We start from the raw sequence: 23,144 nt of genomic DNA on the forward strand, positions 1-23,144 counted from the left end.
TTAACAGCAATTCCTAACTACAGGCTTCAAGGAAAGTGGACACCTTTCAGCCACAATCTCATTTTACTCTGAAGTATGACCACTGATCACAAAGTGACTTAGACCCCAATTTAAGTGTATATAGAAAGGAAAGTTTCACATGTGTTCTGCAAAGACGACCCTGCATTAAGACACAGGTCACCTTGAAAAATCCCACAATCATCCTCCCTGTCTCATTCCGTTAATAGCTCAGCCAATAGAACATAAGACTCTTAATCCTGGGTTTGAGCCCCATGTTGGGCAAGATTCCTGCACTGCAAGGGGTTGGACTAGATGACCCTTGTGGACCCTCCCAACTCTACAATTCTATTATTCTAAATGGAGGTCCTAAGCCAATTTACTGGATTTCTCAGTCAGTCCAATCGAGAATGCCTTACTGTTAGGATTCATTTCTTGTCTTAAAATCATCCAAGCACTTTCAGCCTACAAAAATCAGCCACCAGGCAGCCTTAGTAGAAACCGACTTAGCACGGCTACAACGTATCTATGAATAGAACCCCCCCCCCCCCCAGTCTAAAAGCAATCACTGGGGAGGGGAATTTCAGGCGAGGGGTCTTGGCCCCGCACAGCTGAGGAGCCCGTCGCAAGCAAGCGCCCAGAACGGCTCACCCTTGGATGCCGGGGCTGTAGCGCTGCCTGCTTTTCCACGGGGTGCCCGGAGCGGGGCCGAGCGCGGGCTGGGCTTCGGGACAAGGCCCGACGCCGCCTCCGGAGAGCAGGTAGTTCATCCCATACGTGCTGGCCTTGTTCTCCCGTTTCCTTCGGCTCGGGTGGTACTGGTGCTGGTGGAGGTGGCGGGCGGGCAGGGGCGGGGGCGAGGCGTCCGCCGGCCTCGGGCTCTGCGCCGCCGCTTCCCCGCTCCGCTTCGCCGGCTTCCCCACGGGCGAGGCCTGGCGAGACCCCGAGGGCGGCGGCGGCGAGGGGAACGAAGGCGGCTCGCCGGGGCTGTCAGCGCCGGACTCCGCGGAGGAGGAGGAGGAGGAGAGCGGAGGCCCCGGAGGAGGCTTGTGCAGCAGCAGCAGCGGCGGCCGTGGATGCGGCGGCGGCGGCCTCTCGGTCAGGAGCGGCGGCTTGGCGGCGGGCGTCGTCGTCAAGCGGCACAGGGAGTGGCGGGCCTGGGCTGCCTGAGGGAAGGGCGGCGGCGGCGGCGAGGAGGGCGTAGACGGCGAGGAGGAGGAGGAGCCGGAGCCGCCTCCGCCGCGGCCCTGCGAGGTTTCCCAGATCTGCATCCAGAGCGCATTGGCGGGGCCTTTCTGCTCGGGCTGGATCCAGGCCACGCGGGGATCCATCCATCCATCCGCCCCGGCGCCTCCCTCCCTCCGCCCGTTCGCTCGCCGGCTCCGGCGGCCTGTCAGGCGCGCGCGCGCAAGGCCCCGACTTGTGAGGCGCCGCGAGGGGGCGGGGAAGGGGCGGCGCCAACCGCCTCAGGCCCCGAGGCCGCGCGCCTGCGCCCTGCTTCGCCCCGCCCCGAGCGCCTAGAGCCAGAAGAGGGGAGAGCGCAGAGGCGCCTTCGGGTCGCTTCGGCTTCAGGAAGCCAAGGGAGCAGCTGGGCTCGGCACGCGGAAGAGGCCTGACCAAAGGCGGAAGGCAGCCGCTTCAGGAGCCTCAAAGCCGCGGGAGCCCGTGTGCTGAGCAGCCGGCCTTCTCGGGGACCCCGGAGCGTGGGCTGCCAGCATCTCGGGGCGCACAGAGGATGCATGCGCATTCAACTGCCGAATAGCATCCGGCGAGATTCAGTGGTCCACAGACTTGGAAGAAGCCACCTGATAAAGGAAGGCATTTTTTTTTCACCTGCTGGCTCTCTAACTCCTTCCCCGCTTGCCATAAAGTGGTCGTTTATGCATAGCAAAAAAGAGAGGACAAACGCATCAAAACAGAGGATGAAAGATGACAGGGATTTGCATAAGAAATGCCCCTGCAAATTTATACATATAGATGGAGATTTAGAAAAAAAGACCGTCACTTAAATACAAATACATCTGAATAATAATAATTTTACCCCACCCATCCCCAGCCACTCTTGAACCATGGCAGGGAAGACTTTAAGAGCTACCTTATGTGCCTGCTTAATCTGTGTCAAGGTGCTAACTATTGATGGGCAACTTCAAGACCCCTCCTGCTGTTCCTTCTTGTGGAAGGGGGCATTGGGTGTTGCTCACCAGAGGCATTTCATCCGCCAAGCTCAGCACGCTCCCTCAGTTGTTCATCCTTTGGGAAACGCATTTGGCTGGGAGCTGGCCCTGAGAAGAAAAGGATTAAAACTACAATTTTTGCCTTGGCAAGACCAGCCAAAAATGACAGATGCCTACCAATAGCTCTTGATGAACCTGTCATGTTCTATTGTACAGCAAGTGGCCATCAGAACACCTTGTGGCAGTTATCTCCGTAAGGTAATTAAATGTGTAAAATATCCACTTCCAACCATATGTCCTGTACCTGCTGCTAATCATCAACAAAGATTCTTGAAACAGTTCTGCCTCTCTCACAACTTGATTCTGGTTCAATATTAATTCACTGTCTATTTTATTAGGATGAATCTGGAAAATAACAGAATAGTTAACATTTAATCTGCTCCGGAAGATTAACTTCACAAAAGTTCTTTTTGGGTTAATAAAGGGACACTGGATAGTTGAATTAGAACTTGGATAATAAAATGACTGTTATTTAAAAGAGTTCTTGCCTTGAAAAATGACAAAGCAATAAGTTGATCTCAATTATCCTCTCTACTATTGACATTCACAGCGGTTTCTTGGGATATTTTTTTACTCTGGTATCAAAGTACATCTGTACTGTACTATTCATACTGTGTGCACACATGCTTAAAACAAGGCTTTCCAATTTTAAAAACACTGATGCAGTAAGAGGGAAAACAAGTCCCCTGCTGCCATGCATTATAACAATGTTCCAGGTTCATATTATACCAGAGGTAGAAAAAAAATGCTTTTATTAGATTTATGAAGTAAATAATTCCATCCAACAGCATAAATTATAAGAGCTTTGCACTGAATTTGTGTGCTACCTGACAACACATTTCTCAATTCTTCATGATACTGTGGCTTAATGGTTTCTATTTAAATTTAGCTTTTTCACAGAACAGACTTATTTCAAATTGACAACAAAATTATTAGAGACCTATAGAGATCTAATTTGATCCACCCACCAAGAATGACAGCTTTACAGACAACTCATATTGCTTTTCTGGTATTTCACAAAGGACAAAGTGAAAAGACATAACTGTGGCTATAAGGTATTTGATATTGTCTGTACAGTACAATAAATGGAAACTGGGATAGCTCAGTCATAAAGGATGAGGCTTTTAATCTCAGGTTTGTGGTTCGAGCCCCACATTGGGCCAAAGATTTCTGCATTGCAAGGTTGGATCAGATGCCCCTTGCAGCTCCTTCCAACTCTACAATTCTATGAAATATCCCACAAACTTAATATGGCACTAACTTAAGACCTTTATGACGCCATGTTAAAACCTTCCTATTTTCCCAGGCATTTCACTGCTTGTGACAAGCTATACTGACCCCTATACTGTTGATGTTTCACTGTTGCAGATGCAGTTATTGCAGTTGTTTATTAGTGATGACTGGCATGTTTTTACTGGTGTTTTTATTTTATTTGTAAGTCGTGTGCAGACTATTTTTGTATTAGGCAACTTATAAATCAGAATTGTAGAGTAGCACTTCAACAGAAAATTGTGGAGAAGATACTTTGGCTAAATAATTCCAAAGTGCTCTGTTGTCTGCGAACTGAGACATCCTGGCACCTAGAAAACTGAAGTATTTCCCAACCCTGGTAAGAGCTTATTCCTCATGAAGAATCTCCCATAATACAGTGGTGATCTAACTCTTCTTGGCACTGCTAGACACAGGCCCAGATGAACTGGAGTTCAAAGGTTGTGCTCCCATGCAAAGTTTGTATATGACTAAGCCATCGGATATGACTAAACTGCGGGAGGCAGTGGAAGACAGAAGTGCCTGGCGTGCTCTGGTCCATGGGGTCACAAAGACTAAACGACTAAACAACAACGACTAAACAACAGCAAGCCATCGGATTAGCCAAGGGAGGTGATCATGTGATATTAGGTATGCTTCGTTTTCACAAAATAGCCTATAACTTATTTAGAGGTGATGTATGCCATACAGGACACAACATATTATTTTCCTTAAAATTATTTTGTTTTTGCTACCTGCCTTTCTGCAGAATGACTCGAATTCAATGAGGCTAAGCAGCTGAGAAGATGAAGCAGTTGCAAGTCAGATTACAATAAGCTTCATGATATGAAGGAAGTTTTTGACAACTGCTCTGTGAACAGAAAGCCAGGAGAGCAGGCCAAGCAGGCCAGGAGACACCAGGAGCATGGCTTCTGCTGCTCCAGCTGGAAGGTCTTCTCTGCTGCAGGGCTATTGACTGCCAAGGGCCCTGTGGGGAAGGACCCCCCCCCCCCCAGGTTTAGTAATCTGGGTATGTTTTAATGTGCATTGATGTTGTTTGTGAGTCCCTTTGAGTTTTGTACCCTGAAAAGTCGGCTGTAGGTCAGGGGTGGGAAGTCCCTATGGGCAGATCCAGAACTGGTCCAGGCTCTGCAGACCACGTGGGCAGGTGGGTGGCCTCAACCGCCTTTCCACACCCTGACATCACAGAATATCAAGTAACTCAAAGTTCAAGAAGCAAAGTTCAAAGTTCAAAGGAAGAATCAGAAGCATGCTTTCTGGGTGCTCAGAATTCTTCCTTTATCTGAGGCTTGGACTTTCCTGTGCTCAGCGCCATGTCTTTTTCACTCTATAAGACACACCCGACCATAAGACGCACCTAGTTTTAGAGGAGAACAAGAAAAAAAAAATTCCCCCCTCTCTGCTCAGCGCCCCTTCAGTGAAGCAGCAGGAGAAACGGAACCCCTTCCATTTCTCCTGCCGCTTCGCTGAAGGGGCGCTGCGCAGAGAGGGAAAGCTGCGCAGCGCCTCCCCAGTGAAAGCAACACGAAGCCTCCTGAGCACAGCGGGAGGAGTGCTCCCGCTGTGCTTAGGAGGTTTCTGCGGCTATCCCTGAAGCCAGGAGAGCAAGAGGGGTCGGTGCGCACCAATCCCTCTTGCTCTCCTGGCTTCAGCGATAGCTGTGCAGCCTGCATTCGCTCCGTAAGACGCACACACATTTCCCCTTACTTTTTAGGAGGGGAAAAGTGTGTCTTATAGAGTGAAAAATACGGTACATCAGGCCCAGGAAAGACAAAACCCAGGGAGCAAACCTCTGAGGCTTGGAGGGCTAACTAGGCTCACAGGCTCACAGGCTGGAGATTTCTACCCCTGCTAAAAAAAAACCCTCTAAAGAAATAAATTCTGCACAGAGTGAAGATTCATTGGCTATAGGAGCAAATTACTATCAGTAACTGAAGGATTGAAATACACCTCTTTAGTTTTAGAGTTGACAAGGTAATGTAGTGCCTTGTGTATCTGAGTATCATTGGGAAAACCTGGGTTCAAATTCCCACTCCACCACTAAACTCACTGAGTAACCTCAGGCAGTGGCTCTTTCAGCCTAACCTATAAGGTTGATGTCCAAGTGGCCTGTCAAGGGCAGGAGTCCACAGGATCCAGACTGCCAGAATAAAAGGATTCCCCACCCCTGCAGAAACAGAATGGCATAGTAAACATATGTTTTGTGCAGTAAGTACCCAGAAATCTAGTGTTGTGACTAATAGCCTGCACTTTAGAATTTTGTAAATTTAATATATTACATATCTATGACCCACCAGATGTTGTGGGACTAGAATTCTCATGATCCCTGACAGTTGGCAGGGAGCTGGGAGTCCCAACAAATCTCTAGATGGCCACAGGTATGTTAGACAGTATCTAATGGCCCAATCTATAAACTTAAATATAAAACACTCAAATCAGTTACATAGCAATGCATCCACTGGAGAATAATTAGGAGGGGGAGAGAGGAGAAAGAAGATTTCAGAACTATTAGGAAAAAGCTGAAATTGGTGAACTTTTTACATCGTTATGAAGCCCTTTACAAACAAACACATAAACAATCCATCAAGCCCCGCTGAATATAATGCATCTTACTGGGGTTGCAGCCGTACAGCAGAACCCTATGCCTACTTCTAGAAAAGGAACCCCCGTGGTGTTCATGGGGTTGCGGAGTTGGCCATAACTCGGGTGGCTTTCGAGGAGGGCTGGACCTATTGAGGGCGGAGGGGGCTCTCCGGGCTGTCTACTCGTCGAGAGGCAGCCGTGCTCGGATCTCCTGGGGGCTCAGCTGGGGGACTGGAGCAGAAGGGCCGCCCCAGCTTCGTCCTTGTCGCTGGGACCCGACGGGGATCTCTGGCGAGGGGCGAAAGGGGAGCGAGCAGGATGAGGCCTCGGCAGGAAGGGCAGCAGGAGAGCTCAAGACAGGAACCAAAGGCCCCAATGATCGGCCCTGGCAGCGCAGGGCGGGGGGGAGACCGAGCGGGGACGGAGAGAGGAAGGCGGCGAGGGGGCTGCCCCCCCCCAGGCGCGCCCCTTGAAGAGGCTGCTCTCCGCGGGCGCAGGCGGCCCTCAGCTCCCTCGCCGGCCCGCTCCTCCCGCCCCCAGGCCGGCGCCGCCCCCTCCGAAGCGCCCTTGCGGCCTGCGAGCGGCGGAGGAGCAGCGGCCGAGACGGAGGAGACTGCGGAGGCCGCGGAAGCGGAAAGGCGCGCGCCGGGGGGGGGTGTCCCTCCCTCAGCGCCTCATCCTGCACTCGCCCCCCCCCCCGCGCTGCGCCGGCCTCCCGCGCCCGAGAAGAAGAGGCGCGCGCGTTGGGCCCGCGGGGCGAAGGAAGGGCTGCCCCGGCAGGAGGCGAGGGGCCTCGGGGACGGGCGACCTGCTCAGAGCCAGGGAAGCGGAGGTAAGGAAGAGGTGCGCGCGAAGCGTCGCCCTGGCCTTCTGGGAGGCGCCGTTCTGCCCCGTTCCTTGTTCCCCTGACAAATGGCTGCCTAATTTCCCCATCAGCTCCTCTTGCTGCTGGGATGTGGGAGCCCCGGGCTGAAGCTGCAGCTCTGCCTCAGAATTCCTGCTCAGATTTACAGAGCGTCCTGTGCACAAGATGATGCTCTAGGTAGGGCGGACCTGCATTCCTATTCCCTGGCTACTGTACTACTACTACTATATACTCGGGACGCGGGTGCCGCTGTGGGTTAAACCACAGAGCCTAGGACTTGCCAATTGGAAGGTCGGCAGTTTGAATCCCCCCGACGGGGTGAGCTCCCGTTGCTCGGTCCCTGCTCCTGCCAACCTAGCAGTTCAAAAGCACATCAAAGTGCAAGTAGATAAATAGGTACCGCTCCGGTGGGAAGGTAAACGGCGTTTCCGTGCGCTGCTCTGGTTCGCCAGAAGCGGCTTAGTCCTGCTGGCCACATGACCCGGAAAGCTGTCTGTGGACAAACAGTGGCTCCCTCGGACTGAAGCGAGATGAGCGCCACACCCCATTGTCGCCTTTGACTGGACCCAGGGGTCCTTTACTTTTTTTACCTTTTAATGTTAAGACAACCTGTTGGCTCATGCTCAGAACAGGATATGATACCAGAAACATGGAAAACTAATCATTTTTTCCTTAACAATAATTTATTTTGATTAAAGTGGCTACACTTTCACTGAACCACCATTTTTTCTCAGGCTGTGTTTTGGCAACATGCCACATTTATGTAATGGAAATATTAGTAACCTATCTCATGGGGTTGCTATAGTGGTCAATGATATTTAGCATTATAGTATGAGTTATAGGCTTGAATTCAGTGGCAAGGAAAGCGCCACTGCACACATGACGGCCCTGGTTCAGGGCTTCTGCGGATGGCATTTGTTAGGTGGATCCTGCCCACTGTGTTGTTCAGACACTTAGTTAAACTGATATAAGTGAAGCAGTGGAAAGCAATACTAGTCTTTTTATTTCTTTTCTTTTTTGGCATTCCAGAAAGATTAGAACCCTGAGATGAAACCTCACCAAACAATTCCTTTTTTTAGAACATTGCGTGTTCAGTGTTACTACTCTCTCCAGCAGCGTCATCTTCCTTTACTTGGTAAGAGAGCTACTTGTTGGACAAAACTGAATACTTTTCAGCGCAGCTGGGATTTGTGGAATACAGTTGCCCCTATTGTAGCATTTAATAACTGGCCAAGGAGATATCACCAGACCTCAGGAACACTCTGGAACCTTGAAGCACTGCAAACGTATTTACAGACTTTAAGCCAAGAATACCAAAGAATGGAGAAATTGCTCAGTGATAGCTCAGTAAAAGAACACAGAAGAAGAGCTCTGAGCAAGAGACATGCTGAACTGTTACCGCTTGCTGTGACATTTAAAGAAATTCAAGAGGCAGAAAAAGAACTTCAAGATTTGGAGATACTTTGTTCAAGTAAGTTATGCAGCTGTTTTGCTTAGCTCACCTCCCCCTGCCATCTTCAAGACCTTTTGCTTAAATTTCATCTAATAGAGCAATTGTACCCTGACATCCACCAACTCTCTGTAGCTTTCTCCTCACCTGTTGGCTTTACAAGCCATTCCAAGTCTCTCCCACTTTTTTCTCAAATTCATGGGTTCATTAAAAGCAGTGTGCTTGGACCAGCAGCTATTTGCAGGATTCACTGAGGAACTACTGCAGGAAGTACTTCTTTAAGTGTGTTTACAGAGATCTCTCAGTAAGGATCCCCTAGAGCAGGCATGTCCAACACATCGATTGCGATCGACCAGTCAGTCGCTGGATTGAGAGAGAGAAGCCCGGCGTGCTCTGACTGGCTCCTCAGAGAGAGAAAGGGCTGGTTTAGGGGGAGAGAGAGAAGCAGAGAAGAATAATCATGGAGCAAGGAAGGAAGCAACTCGGAAGGGAAAGAGTTACCGACTGGCTCATCAGATCTGTGTAAACTAATAAAAAATATAGTTTGACTTTTCTCACTTGTTTAGTTACTTGTCCATCTAGTAACTATTTGGATCTGTCATGATGATATCCAAACATAACTATGGTACAGTGGTACCTCGGTTTTCGAACAGCTTAGTTCCCGAACAACTTGGAACCCGAATGCTGCAAACCCAGAAGTAGGTTGTAGAGCAGTGGTGGTGGCTGGAGGCTTGTTCATCTCCTTCCTGCTGCCACTACCTGCCCTGCTCATTGAGACCAAAAAGTCTGGATGCTATCCTAAAGTTTGAAGAGCCACATGAAGATACGTAGCTTGCCCAGAAAAGCTGCTGTCCCTTTCCCCAGCAAACAGTGATAAAATATTTGACTAGGGCAATAATATTGTCTGCTTTCACCACCATCTTTTATGGGGAAGGAAAGAGCCTATTGTTTTCATTTAGTTCCTCCTCTCTCCTGGTGACCTACACACCCCTTCAATTTCATTTTTAGCAAAAGCCAAAACCCCTGCTTTCTTACGATTCTGATATTACCATATTTTTCACTCCATAGGGCGCACCTAGTTTTCAGAGGGGGAAATCAAGGGAAAAAATATGATTCCCCCCCCCCCCAGCTCTGGGAGCAGCGGACAGGCTGCAGGCAGCCTGTGCGCTTCTCCCAGACCTTATTCCTGCTTTTGCGGAAGCTCAGTTTGGGGAGAAGGGGACAGAAGCGACAGCATTCCCCCACCTCCCGCAGAAGCCGTGCGCTCTTTAAAGGGGCTGCGCGGCTTCTCCTGGCTTTTCTGGGAGGTGGGGGGATTCCCCCACCTTCCGCAAAACCAGCAGAAGCCGTGCGCTATTTAAAAGGGCTGCACGGCTTCTCCTGGCTTTTCTGGGAGGTGGGGGGATTACCCCACCTTCCGCAAAACGGGCAGAAGCCGCGCGCTATTTAAAAGGGCTGCACGGCTTCTCCTGGCTTTTCTTTTTTTCTTTTTAAATAATTTTTATTAACCGGCCAATCAAATCAAATCAAATCACATCATATAAATTCTGAATTACAAAGCCGAATTTTAGATTTTGTTGAGGGGACCCATATTTCAAGATCCGAAGGGGGATTCTGATCATCTTCTTGCTACTGTGGTATTGACCAAATCAGTCCAAACAAAATTCATAATTCTATCCAGTCTTATCTTGCTGTTTCCACATCACATCTTGTTCATATATTTTCTCTTTTTTCTTTATGATCTCTTCTGATAGTCTCCTTAAGCCGATAAACACCAATAATAATCCTGTGTGAATTTTTCCGTTCTTCTAATCCTCAAATCGAGATGGTTTCCATATATCATCGCCTTCATAGATAACATCGTTCTTTCCATCATTAATTACAGAACTGTCGTTCTTAAGTCCCTCTGAGGAGTTTCACCCACAATATAAAAACAGCTCTATTTCTCCTCCCAGACTTAAGTCCTCTGACAGAACTTCCCAATATGGCGACGGTATTTTTAACTGCGTCATTCCAAAGCCCTTATACATTCCACGCTCTTCTTAAAACATGCTTTGGTTCGAAAGTTTATCTCCACACAGCCTTAAATCCACAGCTTAAGTCCTTAAAACGACATTTCTGACTTGTGAGGGGAGGGGATTCTTGTTTAATCACATAAAGGAAAGAAAGGAAAGTTTTTTTTTCCCTCCCCCATCAGTCCCTTTGCCATACCAAGTCTTGGCGTATCTTCTCATGATTTATACTTGTTCCTCCGACTCGTCTTGTTTTATCAGAGATCTCTTCTGTTAGCAGTCTTTACTCCCCCTCCTTCCTTGAAATATGTGCATTCGCTTCATCCAAATTGTTTCTTTTGAAGTTCTTGCAGCTAGTGGCGCGGATCAGAGACGGCGTCCAGGAGCGCCGAAATCCCACAGGAGGGCATTGTGCCTAGTGCCCCCATCCCCACAAATTCGGGGGTGGTATAGGGCACAGCAGGCAAGGGCAGTCCCCCCCCCAATCCGGGGGGGGGGGTAGGGAGGCTATTTACTCCCATCACAGCCTCCAAATTACCTTGTGTGGGTCGGAGAGATGTTATTGTCAGCCATTTTCTGATGCGCCCCTAGTGGCCCCCTCCCTGGCTTTTCTGGGAGGTGGGGGAATTCCCTCACCTCTCGCAAAAGCCCGCAGAAGCCGCACACTCTTTAAAGGGTGCATGGCTCCTGTGGGCTTTTCTACGAGGTGGAAGAAGGGACTGATGCAGCCAGTCAGTCCCTTCTCCCTCCTGGGGAAAAGCCCGCAAGAGCGTACAGAGCTTGTATGCGGCTCTTGGGGGCTTTCCCCACCTGCCTCCCCCCTGCATTCGCTCCATAGGACGCACACCCCTTGCTTTTTAGGAGGGAAAAAGTGCATCCTATAGAGCGAAAAATACGGTACATAATTCCATTTCAAGGTTTTCCCCATGTCCTTCATGGCACACTGCCTCAAATGTCTTTAGATGAGCATGGATGCAAATTTGCCATCTAAGTCCAGGCTGGACCTTGATGGAAGAATGTAGCACATGTCTACAGGAACTATGTCAAGATGGTTCGCAGAACAACAAAGGACAAAAGTGAAATAAAATTAAATGAGGCAGATGCACCCAAACTGTTTGTTTTAACAAGATTACTGAATGTTTACTTCTTCAACCACTTATCCCTAGAGCTAAACAGCCCAGAAGAGAAACCACTACTAGAACTTGCTCTAGAGGAAAAGGAGATTATTGACCAGAAGATCAGCGCTCTGTGTCGAAAGGTGAGCAGGGGACCATGGATGGATTTCCTGATCCAGCAATCAGTTTGAATGGTGATATGTATGGAGAATAGTGTGCACTAGACTCTTGTGTAGGAAAAACAAGGTTGTATCTTCCCATTTATCTCTCAATGTGGCCAGCAGCCTGGAGTTTTTCTCTAGGGAAAAGCGGTGCTGAAACTGTCCCCGCCCCCCACAAGCCCTTCCATAGCGGGCTGCTGCTGCTGTGCTCACAAGCATCAATTTCCGATTGTGCAGGTGCTGGGCTTAACTATGGGAGGGAGAGGTGGCGGGGGAGGGGGCAGCTATGGCCTGGGCTGGGGCTGGAGCCATCCAGCCTCTGAGGGGGGCAGAAAAAGAAGGGGAGACAGGTTCTCTGTAGGATACAGAGAGGTGTTGGCCTCTCACACTGGATACTCTTCAGAATCAGAAGCAAAAAGCATTTGAATCTGCAGTGTAGTACTGTGGTAGCCTGTGTTCTGAATATTTTCACAAAGCTTCCTAGTTTGTGAGAAACTATACCTACACATAAACTTCTGATTCACATTATGATACTGTGAATGAAAAAGTAGGTTATGTGTTCCTGTACATAAAACATTAGCGTGAACTTGCACCTGAATATCAACCCCACCCACACAAAAAATGTGTGTCTTGTCTTTGCTTTCTAACTATTATCGGCATTGATAATATTTTCCACTTTGTACTTGTGAATTAAAAACCTATTTTATTTTTCAGATTTTCCAGATCTTGATACCAAGAGAAAAATATGATGACAGTGGTGTATTGTTAGAAGTATCATCTGGCAGGACAACTGGAGGTCAGCAAAGTCGCCACATAAAAACCACCACCCTCCTAGTTATGGGGCTTTCTGTTTTTGTCAGCTGTTTTGTGTTAGAAATTAGATATTGATTTAACGAAGCTAAATTATTATTAGTGGTGGTGGTGATGATCCACAGTCAGAGGCAGTGCTTCAGAATACCTGTTGCTGGAAATGACAGGCGGGGAGAGGGCTGCTCCTGGGCTCCAGTCCTGCTTGCAGGTTTCCCACAAGTTGGCCCCTGTGAGACCAGGGAGCTGGGCTAGGTGGCCCTGAGCCTGCTCATTTCCTTATGGTGACAGCATTCTGCACAGCACTGCTCATATTGACATTTCAGTAGCATTCAGAGAAAACTCTTGCATTCCAGGTGACATTTGTCAGCAATTTACCAAAGAGGTATTTGACATGTACCGGAATTACGCTGATTACAAATGTTGGACCTTTGAGACTGTGAACTACACTCCAGCGGATTACGGTATGGCTGTAGCCTGTTATACTAGTCGCATAGATAACTTAAAAGATTGCCTTCACCCCTTTCCCCAAGCTGTAATGTGTATTTAAAGGTGGGCTACACCATGCTGCTGCTCGTATTTTGGGAGACGACGTCTACAGGCATTTGAAATATGAAGGAGGGACTCACAGAGTGCAGCGAATCCCTGAAACAGGATTATCTTCCAGAATGCAGCGGATCCATACTGGCACCATGTCCGTGATTGTCCTCCCTCAGCCAGATGAGGTATTCATTTCAGTCGGTGTCTCTTGCTGTGTGACTCCATAAATGCTAGTTTCTAAGTAGAATGTTTGTTAACTTGACCACAACACCACCTTACGTGATGTTCTGGGGGAGATAGCCGTGCCCATAACTGCCTCATGAGATGGGCCTGTTGTGCATGTGTCTGTCTTTTTAGTAGGTTTCTGGTGCTACTTCAACTCTGCACAGGGAAGAAAAGCTGAGCTCTGGGCAAGCTGCATCCCACCAGTCTCCATGGGCCAGGCCAGCTTCCTTTACTCCCATTTGTCTTAGGCACAAGGGATAACCAGAGGGGTGTGGGGTACTGCAGCTCCCATTGTCCTGGCCATTGGCCGCACTGGTTGAACTGGAGTTAGGAGCGAGCAGTGAGATGACCAAGTTTGCTGATGATACGAAATTGTTCAGGGCAGTTAATTCAAAAAGAGATTGAAAAGAGCTCCCAAAGGCCCACCTGTCAATCAAGTGGCATCCCGAAGCCAGGACTGCAAAGCACCATGCAGGCAGGACAATGCTGTTAAAAATTGTTTTTATCTCCGTTTTAGCCGTGCATTTGGGAATCCAGCCCAATTGAACAAGTTCAGTTCCTGCAGGAAATTCCCCTTAGCTGATGTGGGAGGAGGTCCGTGTGCCTAGGGCTGAGCACTGTGGGGCTGCTTCAAAGAGCAGCACAGAGTGCGCTACGACTCCTCTCTCCAGGTGCTACTTTGAAAGCACTCTCAGCCAAGGCTAGCATCCCCTTTCCCAAACATTAGGGAGGGTGACCCAGAAGTCAAAGCTTCGCCATGGACCTCCATGCTTGTGGGGTGGAGGAGAGGCGCTGCTTGCTTTGACAGCGTGTGCTGTCCCCAGAAAGGAACAGGGATGTGCGGCTAAGCTGAGTTCTGCAACTGCTCTGTGTGGCTTCTCCCAACTTCCCATTTTGGAGGCTGATAGGGTCGGGGGGAGGCTGCATTAAAGAGCAGCACTGGTGAGTGGGGGGCAGTCTCCTATCTTCTCCAGCAAAGGAAAATGGTGCACTCTAGCCTTGCTCCGTTGAAGGAACTAAACTGGCCGATCCCTTTAAGCTCCTTAAAGGGTGGATGGGCATGGCTTCCTCCAGACGGCCTGGCAGGCAAAATGGAGAGGTCTGGCCAGCCAGGTTTAACTCACAAGCCACAGCTTCCCCTCCCTGATGAAGAAGATACTTCTCCTCAACCAAAGATAACCATACCAAACAAAAACAAGGGATTTTTTAAAAAATGCATGCAGCCCCAGCATGGCTTCTTTGGCAGTTCTTCTGCCAAAGGGTGAAGGGGAAAACACACACACACAAACACCTTTGGGGGATGGACGCAGGCTTTCCCCATAAAATTCCGTGTAAGATAGTAAAATGTTCTCTCTCTCTCTCTCTCTCTCTCTCTCAAGGTGACAGTTAAAATAGATCCAAGAGATTTGCGTATAGATACATTTCGAGCCAAAGGGGCAGGAGGTCAGCATGTCAATACAACAGACAGTGCTGTTAGAATTGTACACATTCCCACAGGTAACCCTTGCATAGTTTGTTTTATCTTTGCTCCCCTTTTCACAGAAACATGCACATCAAATACGGTATATAGGAACCAGTATTCAATTTGTGATACGCAGGCTGTCTTCTGTGGCTATGCTAAAAAAGAGGACTGATGCAGATTCCTGGGGGACAGTGCTCCTTAGAGGAGTGGATGGGGCAACCAGCCAGATGGGCAGGGTACAAATAAAATCATCACCACCACCATCTATTTATAATCTATTTGTATTCTCTGCTTCCTGTTCTTTAACCAGTTACAGATCCATAAGAGGGCCTGTTCCTTTATCCTGTGACTGCTAAGTTTTTTTGCTGAGGGAGGGACTGTATCAAAAGCTTTTTTGAAAATCTCCTTATGCAATGTCTGAAGGTTCATCCCTATCCTTGTTGCCGCTGCCCGAGCCTCTCTTGCCCAGGTACAGTTGGGGGTGCACTTTAAGGCGGCGCACCGCCAGCCGCATCTCCACCCGCCCTTGCATGATGTCACATACGACATCTGGTGTGCTGTGGTTTGGGGGGAACAACCTCATAGGCCAAAGTGGAACACCTCCAGGGCCCAGAACAAGCTGCCAGATGGAGATTCTTCAACACTATTTCCCTCCTTTCCTCAGACTCTCTTCCTGAGAAAATTGACCAAGGCATAAGGATCTGTCTAGATGTATTGTTTGTTATAATGTAAATTACAAGAAAGGAGCTTCTGACTAAACATCAGGAAGAACTTTCTGAGAGTAAGAGCTGTTTGGCAGTGGAACAGTCTCCCTCGGGAGGCGGTGGACTCTCCTTCCTTGGAGGTTTTTAAGTGGATGTCAGATGGCCATCTCTCATGGATGCTTTAGCTGGGATTCCTGCATTGCAGGGGGCGGGACTAGAAGGGATTGGGTCCCGTCCAACTCTACAATTCTGTGATTCTTTGATTCTGTTTTTCTGGAAATAATTTTTCATGGATAATATTTTTTGTGATTATGCCAGAAAAATAGTTTTAAAATACATAAAATAAGAAGTTTATAGATGGGAACTTAAACTTCATAGCGTCTGTGTACATTTTTGTTTCTTGGAGCACAGGATTTTCCATTTTACCAAATGGGAGCAATAGACCTTCCTGGTCAGCTTAGCATGAATAATTTGCAAGACATGGTCACTTATTTCCAAAACTTATGCAGGCAGGGATTATCTGATGAAAGCTTTCTAAAAATTCTGAAGGGTTAACCACTGAGTGCCAAGAAGAGCGATCTCAGCAAGTGAATAGAGAAACTGCTCTGCGGACCTTGAGAGACAAGCTGTACCAGCAGACCATAGAGAGAGAGCTGAGGCAGAGGCAGAGCGCCAGGAAACTGCAGGTGAGAAGATGGGCCACTGCTTCCCTTAGGTGCTCCCTGTGTGGAAAGGGGGGGGGGGGGAGCTCTGCAATTGGCCTCACTCCGTAAGCAGGGGGTTTGTAGGCAGGAGGTTTTGGATTCAGCCTCTGACATCACCACAAAGCAGGTCTGAAGCTCGTCAGCGTTTAGTAATGGATGACAATCACATTTAAATAAAAATCCAGGATACCTGAATTGATTTCTGTGGGACAGCATTCACTTCACCAGGAAAGGTTCGCATGCAATATGTGAGCAAACCAGTAATCTAGGCAATGGGTGCCCCCCCCCGGCAGCCTTCTTTTTGGGGGTCTAATACCTGGATTTCTCTCCCTGTTTCAGTCATTGCTATGACTTCATACATTGACTTAAGGCAGGACCAAATTAGTTTCTCACAAAACACACGAGATATCTGCATATTTTGCCTTATGGCTTTGGTTCTACAAGTGCTAGAAAGTTTTATTTAAAATAATGAAAACCAAGGATTGGGGAGATTATGGCCTGGGGAGGGTGGCTCCCTCTTGCTGCAGATGGCCAGGGATCAAGGCCTTTGAGCGACTTTGAATGCATTTTGCACTTGTAGAATTGCAATAATTACAACTCCTCTCATAAGGTTATTATAATAAATTATCTATTATAAAGCTCCTAGATTGAAAACAGTAAAGTTACAATGCAAAAGTAAATTAGATTTTAAGACCTGCATTCTTAATTGACACTTTGCATACAAAATAAGTACTATATTTTAATAGGCTTTATAGGTTATTTTATGGGTTTTATTGTAATGTATTGTTCTTTTTCTGATTTTATGTTGTGCTAGGAGTCTCCTTTTGTAGCAAGTGACTAATAAATTGAATGAAACATAATCAATTCTCAAGTGTTGAAAAATGTGTAGACATTGACCAATAATAATAAATGCCGAGCTATTGAGACTATAGCAAAAATGTTTTAATTATTACATTTTTTTAAATTGTGAAACAAAACAAAATGTTCTTTTGCAGTTGGGGACAAGAGCCCAGTCAGAGAGAATTCGCACATATAACTTCCACCAAGACCGAGTCACTGACCACAGGGTTACCTATGAAATCCGTGACATCAAGGTATTTGTCTCTTAAAGGGTTCTCCTATGTTGGCCTGGAGCCTCCATCTTCTCCAGTAATGCAAGACCCTGCAGCAGTGCATGGAAACCCTGTTGCCCGATACTCTTTTCACTGGGACTTTTGCCTGTTGCACCATTCAGCTCCAGCTCTTCCCCTTTACAGTGGCACTCAGAAGAGGCTGTGCAACAGTCCGTTGCGGGAGGGGGGGGCGCGCTTCTGTTCGTGGCTCCAGCCATTGCATTCCTTCATGGGGAGGTGGTGGATGCCCCTTCCTTGGAGGTTTTTAATTCCCCCCCCCCCCAATAATATTTATTATTTTCAGTAGATAAACATAGTAAAAAAAGAACAGATTAACAATAATAAAAACAAACAAAAAATAGGAGAAAAAGAGAAAAAAGATACATACAACATATTACCACTTAATTAATTAAAATTAAGTACCATCCATCTTCATAAACATAGTATTTGACTTCCTTGAATCTCTTCCATCTGAATTTCTTAGTAATTATATGTAGCAGTTTCCAATATCAGAATTTCAAAAAACCATATCACAGTCCTAATCATATTACATAGCTTTCCTTATCATACATTTTCTTATTTATAAATTTAATTCCATTTTAATCCTAGGCCTAATTGTTTCTTTCAAGTGGTTACATATCTTTAATATTACAATACTTATTATTCAAATAGTCTTTAAATTTCTTCCAGTCTTCTTGGTGTTCCTCTTCTTTCTGGTCATGGATTCTCCTGGTGAGGTCAGCCAGCTCCATAAACTCCATCATCTTCATCTGCCATTCTTGTACCGTTGGTATTTCTTGTGTTTTCCATTTTTTGGCTAATAAAATCCGTGCAGCAGTTGCGGCATACAAAAATAATTTTACATCTTTTTTGGGCAGTTCAGAACCTGTTATTCCAAGGAGAAAGGCTTCTGGTTTCTTCATAAATGTATATTTCATCATTTTTAAAAAATTCATTATAATTTTCCCCCAGAAGTCTTTTACCTTGGAGCAAGTCCACCACATATGATAGAAAGTACCTTCCTTTTATTTAAAGTTTTATTTCCAGCATAAATTATCACAATTGTGGTAGATCTTCACCAGTTTAACAGGGGTTAAGTACCATCTATACATCATTTTCATAATATTTTCCTTTAACATTGTACATGCAGTAAACTTAACCCCTTTCTTCCAAAGTCTCTCCCAGTCCTCCATCATCATATTATGTCCCACATCTTGTGCCCAATCAGTCATAACCGATTTTACTTGCTCATCTTTTGTATGCTACTCCAATAACAAACTATACATTTTAGACAAATTTTTAACATTAGTATCTAACAACTCCGTTTCCAGTTTGGTTTTTTCAATTGCAAAACCTTTTTTCTTATCAATCTTAAATAATTCATTAATTTGGTAATATTGAAGCCAATTTACTTTGTCTTTGACTTAAATCCCTCCACGTCTTCAACCAATAAATCTGAGTATCTCAACCATTTATATTAAGCTTTTTTTGTGCCTGCGCTTCCATTGGTGAAATCCATTTGGGTGTTTTTCTTACCAAAAGATCCTGATATCTAGACCAAACATTTAAAAGTGCTTTCCTAATTATATGATTCTTAAAGCCACTATGGGCCTTTATTTTGTCATACCAAAGATATGCATGCCCGCCAAACCTATTATCCAATCCTTCTAGGTCCAAAATGTCCTCATTTTCTAAATTGATCGAATCTTTAATCTAGCAGAAGGCCACAGCCTCAAAATATATCTTTAAATCAGGTAGGGAAAAGCCTCCTCTTTCTTTTGAATCTGTAAGTAATTTATACTTAATTCTCGGTTTTTTCCCTTGCCAGATAAATTTGGACAAGGCCTTCTGCCATTCTTTAAAGCATTTGACATTATCAATAATAGGTAAAGTTTGAAATAGAAACAGCATTTTCGGCAATACATTCATCTTAACCACCGATATTCGTCCCATAAGTGAAAATGTTAAGTTTGATCAAATCTCTAAATCTCTTTTTATTTCATTCCATACTTTCTCATAATTATCTTTATACAAATTCAAATTCTTAGCTGTTAAATTCACACCCAAGTATTTAACCTTTTTCATAAATGCTAGGCCTGTTTTTTCTATAAGGATTTTTCTTTCATCTTTATCTAAGTTTTTATCAATTACAGTGGTGCCCCGCAAGACGAATGCCTCGCAAGACGGAAAACCCGCTAGACGAAAGGGTTTTCCATTTTGGAGGTGCTTCGCAAAACGAATTTGCTATCGGCTTGCTTTGCAAGACGAAAATGTCTTGCGATTCCTGGGGTTTTTTCCCCTCCCCCCCTTTCTCCCAAGCCCCTAAGCCACTTAACAGCTGTTAGCTAAGCCGCTTGACAGCTGATGGCTAAGCTGCCTAACAGCTGATCTAAGCCGCTTATCAGCTGATCTAAGCCGCTAATAGCCTTTTAGCAGCTAATCCGCTAATCCCTTAAGCCTTTAATAGCCGCTAATAGCGCTAATCCGCTAATGGGCTTGCTTCGCAAGACGAAAAAAACCGCAAGATGAAGAGACTCGCGGAACGGATTCTTTTCGTCTTGCGAGGCACCACTGTACCGTATTTTTCGCCCCATAGGGCGCACTGGCCCATAGGGTGCACCTAGTTTTTGGGGGAGAAATCCCCCCCCTTTATTCCCCCCCCCCCAAAACCAGGTCGGGGGAATCCAAACCAGGTCGGGGAACAGCAGGATAGTGGCGCTGCACCTCCCCGCTGTCCCCCAAGCTTGTGGGGCTGCCCAATATCTGCAGCGCGCCCTGGACTTCGGGGTGCAGGCTGCTATCCGCAAGCCTTGGGAGCCCGACGGGAACTCCCACGGAGCTCCCAAGGCTTGCGGATAGCTTCCTGAAGCCTGGAGAGCGAGAGGGGTAGGTGTGCACACACATTTCCCCTTCATTTTTGGAGGGGAAAAAGTGCGTCCTATAGGGCGAAAAATACGGTACTTTGTTTTTGTTCTTGTTTAATTTAAAACCAGCCAGCTGCCCATACTCCTGTATCATCTCCAGTGCTTTTACTGCACTGGTCTCTGGATCCTGTAAAGTTAGAACCAAATCATCAGCAAAGGCTTTTAGTTTATATTGTTTCAAACCCACTACGATCCCCTTGACTTTCTCTTATTTTCTCAAACTGTTCAGCAAGACCTCCAGGACCACAATAAATAATAGAGGGGAAAGTGGTCACCCTTGCCTGATTCCTTTCTCAATTTTAATTTTTTCCGATACCATTCCTTGGAGGTTTTTAAGCGGAGCTGGGATGGCCCCCAGTTAGGGGGCTGGACTAGAGGACCCTGGGACCCCTTCCAACTCTACTATTCTATGATGCTGCAATCCCATGCCTGCTGAGCATGCTTTGTCTTCAGGGGCCTGTGGCTTTGGCTTTGGCTTTTCTTCATTTGGGGATCTTTGGAGTATGTGTCTTATGCCTAAAATCTTTTGTTTATTCTATTGATGTTTGTGGACAGCTGTCTCTTCTGTCCCTGGGTACATTTTAAAACAGCTTTAAAATAGTGAGCCAGGAAATGAATTATACAGACAATGAGATGCTTATTTCTATCTTTTTATATCTGTGTTCTTCTTCCTTCCTCCTCTTCCTGCTGCTCAATCCCATTCTCCCTCACATTCAGTTGTCAGCTATTTCTCTTCTCTTTCAGCCAGTGTCCCATGCACCCAAGTCCTTACGGAGCGGTTTTTGTGGTTTCCTCTCAGGGATTTTTTCACAAGAATTTTTCAGAATCTGTAGATTTCAGGTTCTCATAAATCTGTTGGTAACTTCTCTCATGTATGTTAGTGGTGCCATTTTTGGCTACAGCTTTGTAGGCAAAGGAGAACTTGAATCTGACATAGAAGGGGTGTTATAATTAATGTGGCCAAAAGCAACTTCACAAGTAGACCATGAACATTATACATGTCCATATGCTGCTTACTGATGTAATCCAAACTCATGTTGATCCTTTCAGTCCGCAGTAACGTGTTTTATTTCCCCCATCTTTTAATAGGAATTCTTAAGTGGGAAGAAGCTCCTGGATGAACTAATCAGCAAACTCTTAGAGGCTGCAGAGATGGAATCTCTGATGGAACATTTGGAAAACAATTTAAAATCTCTGCAAGCAGACTCCTGACTTGAAAAGTGTAATGGATGCAAATGCTTTTAATTGGCTTGCAAAATTTAACAAACCTCAAGAAGTATGAGTGCTGTTCTGCATTTTAATATTTCATTATCACTGTCGCTGACTTTATGGCTGTGACCTAAACAAATGGCATATAAAAGCATGTAGAACTTCATGCAGAGACAAAGGTTTGTCTGGTGCTTTATTTCAGGCTCCATAGTTGCTCTGACAAATCATACAAATAAAATTTTTAAAGGGATGGGTGCAGCTTGACTAATCAGACCGGCAAACACACACACTTATCCATGGAAGACGCAACTCAGTTTTCAAGCTGTTGAGACACAGCTTCCAGGGAAGAGCTAGCGTGTTAGCCCCTATAATCTGCAACATGTAGTGTGCAGAAAATGGGAAATCAGTCAAGTAGGCATCATACTGATGACTTCCAGGAAACATGGTGGACTGAAGAGAGCTCTCCTGGAGACTCCTGCACCTGAGAAAACCCAGGCCCTCCATGTGCAGGATAGCGCAGAGCAGCAGCCACTTGGAATGAAAAAGAGGGAGAGAAAACCACACCGTCCCCAGGGAAGCAGCAGGGAGATCACCACGCAAGGGAACCTCTCCTGCACAAGCTTCTTCTCCAGCTTCCATGTGGAGGCAGGTACTCTCCCTGACATGCCCCCAACCAGCACAAGACACAGCAACCCGACCCCGCCCATGAAGAAATTACATCCCAGAGAGAGAGGACTTTAAGAAACTATGTGACTGAGAGTCCGCTGGTGGCACTGCAACTGCAAGCAATCAACAGCAGCCAAGCATTCCCTCTGATCTCTTGCTCTGCCAGCAAAACTAAGTGTCAGAGCTGGCTCCTGGTCCCAGCTCACAGAGGACCAACGCTAGCCGGTGGTAATGTACAAAAGTCTTTATTGAAGTACAGTTTCCATTATCATGCCCCAGCGCCCCAGCTCCACGTCTAGGGTTTAGACCGGCGAAGCTCCATCTGAATCTCCGCCCCCTGTACACCAGTTTAAGACTCTAGCCTTACTCCACCTCTTCCGTCTCTCCTTTCTCCTCTGGGTCCTGCTACCCCCCGAGGTTCCTTCCTTCCTGGACTCTTCCGACGCAGACGTTGACCCCCCTGACTCCTCCCTCTCTCTTCGGCGGGCTTTAGGACCTGGCTCCCTATCCGGGCTGCCAACTGTGCCGCCCTCCTGTACATTTGAACTTGGCGCGCGCAGCCTTCAACCTTCCTCTTGACCGTTTCCTCGCTCCCCGACGGAGGCGTGGTCAATCCTCCCTCATGTTCTCCCGCTGGCAGCGCGCCACCTGATCCCGATGCCTGGGACTCCTCCCCCCTACTGCACTCTGGTGTGGACGCTGGTCCGGATTTCCAACTGCTGCTCTCTGAGTCCCCTCTGGCCCCTTCTTCCTGGGGTGTCCCCCTGGGCACCCCCCTTCCCCTGACAATGGGAGCCCCTTTCTGTGAATCATCCGATTCACTGGAAAGACTCAGAGACCTCGGACCGCTGTCATCGCTGACATTTCCTTCGGACTCCTCCCCCTCGCTCTCCATTTCCTCCCTTCCCTGTGCCTCTGCTCCTGAACCCCTGACACTAAGGCTCATATACCTCATAAGGAATGAAAGTTTACTGCCCCCGTTCTCTTTCTCTGTTATCTTCCCAGTTCTCTTTCCCACTCAGCCCCACATTGCTTACAACAAATAGGTCACTAATGGACCCATATGAAGGACTCTGTGACTTGAAAACAGAGACACTAAAGGTAC

The 23,144-nt window shown here is 46.9% G+C and overlaps 2 protein-coding genes across 4 annotated transcripts in view; one reads left to right on the top strand and one right to left on the bottom strand.

Moving 5' to 3' along the window:
- TENT4A (terminal nucleotidyltransferase 4A) overlaps positions 1-1,493 on the bottom strand; it is a 31,464-nt gene extending 29,971 nt beyond the window's left edge. The window contains exon 1 of one of the 2 annotated variants that reach the window (XM_083448692.1): positions 649-1,493. In XM_083448692.1, coding sequence (XP_083304818.1) covers positions 649-1,328 — 680 coding nt within the window. In that variant the 5' untranslated portion in view covers positions 1,329-1,493. The remainder of the gene's footprint in view (positions 1-648) is intronic. The other variant, XM_083448693.1, reaches the window with a different exon arrangement.
- A 4,715-nt stretch (positions 1,494-6,208) lies between these two features.
- MTRF1 (mitochondrial translation release factor 1) lies at positions 6,209-21,551 on the top strand. Of its 2 annotated transcripts, none has more exons than XM_083448766.1 (10): positions 6,209-6,915; positions 7,978-8,419; positions 11,577-11,668; positions 12,401-12,482; positions 12,850-12,957; positions 13,046-13,218; positions 14,638-14,755; positions 15,974-16,110; positions 17,124-17,222; positions 21,254-21,551. In XM_083448766.1, the coding sequence occupies exons 2-10, from the start codon at positions 7,996-7,998 to the stop codon at positions 21,374-21,376; spliced, it is 1,356 nt and encodes a 451-aa protein (XP_083304892.1). In that variant the 5' UTR covers positions 6,209-6,915; positions 7,978-7,995; the 3' UTR covers positions 21,377-21,551. The 2 variants fall into 2 exon arrangements, with proteins under 2 accessions (XP_083304892.1, XP_083304893.1); XM_083448767.1 differs by lacking the exon at positions 6,209-6,915 and adding an exon at positions 6,968-7,125.
- The last annotated feature ends 1,593 nt before the right edge of the window (positions 21,552-23,144 follow it).

Source organism: Podarcis tiliguerta (genome assembly GCF_965153285.1).
Source record: "Podarcis tiliguerta genome assembly, chromosome: 7".
In the NCBI taxonomy this organism is placed as follows: domain Eukaryota; kingdom Metazoa; phylum Chordata; class Lepidosauria; order Squamata; family Lacertidae; genus Podarcis; species Podarcis tiliguerta.